Consider the following 6,113-nt stretch of genomic DNA (forward strand, 5'->3'; position numbering starts at 1 on the left):
GGGTATAGGAGATACTGCTTTGTTTATGCCCATACACACCCATATTTTAGGTTTTCTTGGAAACGCCTACAATAGAACTTGGTGGCTGAAATTGAATACAACCTTTGTCCGTAATGTTCCGAGAATGAGTCCATTAAAAAAAATGCGTTTAACATTGAAATAATTTGTGCAGCACCCCTTCGAAATAATCTCCCTTGCAGTCTATACACAGCTCCCAACGCTTCTTGAGGTCTTGGAAACAGTTGGAAAATGCCTCTTTTGGCAGGGTTGTCAGCTCCTTTGTCGTGGCGTCTTGAATGGCCTCCACGCTCCTAATTCAGTTACCTTTTAGGGCTCTCTTCACAGGAGGCAACAGGTAAAAATCGCATGGAGAGAGGCCAGGCGAGTATGGCAGATGGGGAAGTACAGTAATGCTGTGCTTAGCAAGAAATTTTATCACGCTGAGAGCAGTGTGCAGCCTTCCGTCATCGCGGTACGATTTCCCTGATCCGAGCCACGTTGTTTTCAGTCCGTGAGGTTGAAGGCCGTCCCTGCCTTGTGTTGTCTTCCACCGATGTTCTCCCCGAAATGAATCTCTTGTGCCACTCGAAAACTTGCGCCCGTGAAAATGTCTAGTTGCTGTAAACGTCACGAAGGAGCTCATATGTCTGTGTGGCTGTCGTGCCAAGCTTCACTCAGAATTTAATGTTTGCACGCTGTTCGAGGTGGACGTCCATCTCCACATTTCGTCACAATAGAATACACAGACGACCAGTGACAACGTATTTTCCTACATGTAAATTGCTCAGGTTAGCTTGGAAAGATGGCACATACACACCAACATTTCCTTTCAGGAATCATTTCTAGAGAAGAAAATAAATCAGTCTCAAAACGTTACGGACAAAGGTTGTACTTTGATTGGTTGGATGAATATGCCACCAAAATGCTGGCCAAGCCTATATTCTAAATACAAAGTTGAAAGTTAGATGCTGGTACACGTGTGAAAGATTGTAGTAAAATTTTAATGTATATACATAAAGCGAGGCCTGTAATGTACTCTATATAGTAGCGTGGCCAATGGCCATTTTCAAGTTTGCTGTCGTTGGGGGTTGTCTGGTCCCAGGCTGCATCAACCCGCGATATTGTGTTGCACTGACACCACCAGGTGGCTTAGAGCAGTCATGCCCATATATGATGGATATCCTTAGGCACGCTGTGCTTGATAATATGGCTTCACAATGGTTTGGAGCATATAGATTCAAATATTAAAGAAAAGAATTTATTGCCGATATTAGAAGTTACACTTTAGTTGCTTCTGTTTTTGTTTTCTTAGCCCACATTTTGTTTTGTATCCCTTTGAGGTCTTGGACCTTAAAGAGTTTACAAAAAATTGTTTTTGTAATGCTAAGTAAACTGCTTACCATATGTAGGCTCCGCTTTCACGGGACAAGCAACGGCTGTACCCTTCCTTGCTTTTGGGTGCTTTATTTTCCATCTGGACAGTCCTTCAGCTGTGGTGGCCTGTCCTTTGCTGGCATTCTCATTGAAATGGAGTATTGCCAGTTGTGTTCTGAAAAACCAGACAAATAATTCGAGCGGGTCATCAGATGTAAATTTTCGCATAATATCATTCACTACTTACCTTGCACGCATGCCCTCAGGTGAGAAGCATACAGACTTTGATGCAAAGCCTATCAGTACACTGTGGAAAGCCTCCAAGCTGAAGGTGTGTGTACAGGGAGCCAGTTGCCTGATGTCTTTCAGGATACGAGGTGAGCTCACAACCTCTACAAACTTGTTGTGTGCAGTTGTCCCTGCATTGACAAATCAATTTCTCAGGAAAGCCTTCTCCGAAAAAAGCCTTCTCCATCTTTTTAGGCGGGCATAACTTCCAATGACAACAACAAATAATTCTTTGGGAAAGGTTCAAAATTAGCTGGATGCCCGCAACTTCGCTGTTTCACGAAGCATGTCGCATGCCATACTTCATCACAAGAACATGATTCTAATGTGGAAAGCAAATGAACATTTAGGAAACAAATTCAGTTCCTTGCAGAGAGCATATCTTGCTTTCAAATAGTTACATTACTCACCAGGAACTAGCCATTCCCTTTCTCCAAGTTCATCGTGTGCACAATGCGTGTAAAGGCCTGGATGTCCCGTGTGTATATTTGCAGCGTGCCGCTCCATGCTTTTCCACATGTCTGTCAGTAGCTCTGCACTGCCATCGCTGAGGGCTGCACACCAATATAGGTGATTACTGGCTGGCTGAATCCATATTTTTAGCACACTGCATCCAGCTCGTTTTGCATGGGCAGCCAGCTTCTTCTTGATGCCTGGAATGGAGGTGTAATAATGAAGATTAATCCTTCAGTCATTACATGTTAACCTGGCTCTTGAGCTTCCACCCCGAAACACCCACCTTCCCTCCTCTAGCCTGCAGAACTCAAGGAATCCGGTTTCACACCACAGTGCCCATCCGCAACCTGTGCATGCATGGCTGGCCTTTCCCTCATAGTCATTGACATAAACCACAGCCAAAAAGGACAGCAAACAGATAAAACTTCCCCCATCTTCTTGCCTCTTCAAATTCAGGAACCTCTCCCACTGCTTCACTATATTCACTACAATTTTGCTGTCCGCCCCGCTTTTCTTGTTGTAAAGTCTGCTTGGAACAATGAAATTTAGTCTAAAATTTCGCCACATTCTACAAAACATGATGCAGGAAACAGTCTTATCTGCGAAGCGTAGGTTCATTCGGTTCTACCTTTTGAGATATGCCAACAATCATAGTAGTGTCGGATGGTGGGCTCCTGCGTCCGCATATACTTGGTGACTTGGCCGTGCCGGTCAGTTGTCACTGACGCCACCTTCAGCCCCCGCTCCTTCACCATGTTGAGGCTCTTCACAAAGGCGAACTTCTCCATGGAGGTGCTTGATTGTACATCTGCACACTTTTGTCGGGAAAAAAAGCTAAGTTACATCACAGAGCCATTTTATTAAAAAGCTGTGACCTACCTCCCCGACTTGCACTTGCTCGAAGTGAAGAATTTTGTTTAGCTGGGCAATGTGCAAAGAGTAAGTTAAAAATTTTGCACAAAATCCTGGCGAATCGCAGCGTCCATCGCCAGCCAAGTCCACAGTGCAGCCTTCCAACTGGCGAAACAACTCCTCCTGTTGTTGTTGCCAGATCTGGTATGACAAAGGTGCAGTTTTTAAACATCACATCAAATGCAGAACACTATTACGCTGCTTCTTCTGTTCTTGACAGGTACCATGAAATGATTTTGAGAACCTCTTTTCAGAACTCTTCCTTATTTAAGATATGAGGGTGAAGAACCATTGCAATTCGCAACCAAAAGCAATTAATGTGTTATACATAGTTGAATAAAATGGGACATATAGAAATCTCTGGGCAGTACTGTACGCATGCGTGAAGAACTTTAATTGCTTCACTTGTTTTGCAGCAGATGTTGCTAACAGCGTTGCTCTTTTATTTTGATTATTGTGCTCGTCTGGTGCTACCTATGTTCTAGATGTGCACTGTCGACTTCAGGACTTGTCACTGTAATGACGGTTTGGGCCGCACCATTCATTGGAGAGTCGAGGAGAAAAGGCGTCTGGAATTTTCTACCCTTGTTTTCTTCAAAAGTGAGTGCAGTGGATCGAAAATGAATAGCTGTTGCTGAGTCTTTTGGAAATTGAAGCTGCTTTGGGGTCATTCTGTCAGAAAATCATTTCATGGACCCTTTATGTAAATTCACGATCAAAATATTATGGGACACGTGTTCTCGAAAAAAAAATTTATTCCAGCTCTGTCTTGTGAGGAAGCTGCGTGGTATTGCTGCCAGGGTATAGAGCATATTTGCCCCCACATACCGTGACACATTTCAGGCGACTGGATTACGCAACAGAGCCACAATTTTTTTTCCCATGTACTCGTGTCCAATAAACTTTTGATTGCGATAGTATGTGGACCCTCCAGAACACATGCCTCACAGACCAGATATTACATCAGCACATACAGATAGAACCTTGTGTCTTAAAACGAGAGGGGTTTTTGATGTTGACAGGCACATGGGCAGACCCAGGGTCTTCACCCGAGAGGGGGATCAGCTCATGAGAGGTTGTTCGATATTATAAGCAAGGTAGAGTGATCAAGTTTCTCAGTGTTTTGACTCCAAATGATGACTTACTGGATGACTTACTGCTTGAACTGAAGTAACTAATTGTGAAATATTGGTTCAGCAATTCATTTTACAATGCACAACCTTTCTCCTACCTTGTCGATTGCAGGAAGCAGGTAGCCTCGTTGGTAATTGTAGAATGTTCGTGGCGTGAACACCTGCACGTTCACATAGTTGAACATCCGGAGCACTGAGGTGGGACTGGTGCCAGCGAACAACATAGCTGCTGACATCAGCACGTTGCCCGCCGCCTTGCCATTGATCATCGGTTGGCTTGACCATGTCAGGACGTGGTGGTTTGCACACAGTGTCTGTATTTGAAGCCAAGTCCCAGACACATGACTTACACTTTTGCAAGCGGCAAAGCACTTGCGGCACACTTGGAATAGTTCTTTCAGGCAACTTTCAAATATTATAAATTTTTTATCATCCTGTGGAAGGACTTCTTCAGTGCTGGAGTCAAGTCTGAAACAAAGTAAAGTGAGTTGCAATGGTTAAATAGTCATGTGATGCTGCCGAGATAACTGAAAGCTAGAATTTAACAGCATTAAAGAGCAGTAAATGTAATGGTTGCCCACACCGACACTGCGCCTTCTGTGTTGTAGTGCGCATTTTTCCATTCTGTGCATTTTTTTGCTTGTAATTAATGTTATGACAGGTTTGCAAAGCTTGCAAATTTTTTTGTCTCATTGATGCTGCATGAGCAGCTGCTTGTGCCATGGAATATTGCAAAAGCATTTCAATGGATCAAGAGCTGCTTTATGAATATTCATAGGGTGCGAAGTTGGCCAGCTGGAGAGAGGACATGTGCACCACCACAACGAAATTATGCGAGCGCAGACAGTACGATACTCATACCTGCCCCTGCCCGAGAAAAGGGAGGACAACCTTATGTGCTCTTCTACCTACTAAATGACTGATTTGATTTTTAGTCACGCCATCATAATGGAACGGCATTCAGTGCACATGCTAAAGGGGTACGTATTAAGTCATAATTATTACCCCAAGAAGGTCTCGTTAAGTGATGGGAAAAACTCCGAGCTCTGCAGAGTGTTATGCTCCTCTTCACAGTCTGAGGCTTCGGATTCTATGGGGCTGGATGACTGTCGTGGAGCGAATGAGATGGGAGACGGTGCTCGACCATCAATTGGTAGTGAGGGGACTGTTTGGGAGGGAGGAGGTGGTATAGGAGAAGAAACAGGTTGCGTTGTGGAGGCTGGAGCTGTGCTTGTATTCGTGCAAGCTTCACAGTGTGCGCTGGTGGTCTGCCCGGCATCTGTCTGCACGTGGATATCCTTTCTCACGGAAATGTGGAGGTTCACCTGTGTATCTGAAAGTTAATGAAGAAAATGAAACTCATGCAATGCCAAGAGCTGTTTGTTTATACAATGTTAATATCACACAGTTATGGATTCCTCATTATCAACTAATACTCATGCGACTGGCAAACTTGGTATCAGTTATGCTATCACTACCTGCATGTGAAATACGTGATGGCTTCCTTCGGAGGCCCAAAAAATTTTATACATTATTCCATCACTTCCCCAGATTGGAACTGACAACACGAATGCCTCCTCCAGAATTTGTCAAGCATTCAGTGGTACCAGTGAACAATGAATGCATCAAACAGTGCTCCTTCCCTCTTCCTAAACCGCGAAAAAATTATTGCGACCCAATTTATTCTTGTGGAATGTGGGTAGAACACGAACGCGCCACTGCTGCAAGGAAAATCTTACATCGTGTTCGCACATCACGGCCGTCAGTCTGGCAGGCAACAGTGAAGGTGTTTCTTGGGGTCTGTGTGCAGCTGTCAACCATTTGAGGCGAAGTTTGCGCCTCTTCGGCTGTCAAAATTGCTTCCACATCCTGCGGTTCGGGTAGTTCCTAAAAAAGGAAACGCTGTTAGCAACCGAAAGAAAGGACAACAAACTGTAATAAAGTTCATCA

At 44.2% G+C, this 6,113-nt stretch overlaps 1 protein-coding gene across 1 annotated transcript; it reads right to left on the minus strand.

Moving 5' to 3' along the window:
• Positions 1-1,617: 1,617 nt before the first annotated feature.
• On the minus strand, positions 1,618-4,437 carry LOC144095385 (uncharacterized). The gene is made up of 5 exons (XM_077629142.1): positions 4,262-4,437; positions 2,998-3,171; positions 2,747-2,933; positions 2,073-2,315; positions 1,618-1,793 (listed from the first exon to the last, which is right to left on the minus strand). The coding sequence occupies exons 1-5, from the start codon at positions 4,430-4,432 to the stop codon at positions 1,618-1,620; spliced, it is 951 nt and encodes a 316-aa protein (XP_077485268.1). The 5' UTR covers positions 4,433-4,437.
• Between the last annotated feature and the right edge of the window lie 1,676 nt (positions 4,438-6,113).

The sequence above is a fragment of the Amblyomma americanum genome, chromosome 6 (assembly GCF_052857255.1).
Source record: "Amblyomma americanum isolate KBUSLIRL-KWMA chromosome 6, ASM5285725v1, whole genome shotgun sequence".
Classification (NCBI taxonomy): Eukaryota; Metazoa; Arthropoda; class Arachnida; order Ixodida; family Ixodidae; genus Amblyomma; species Amblyomma americanum.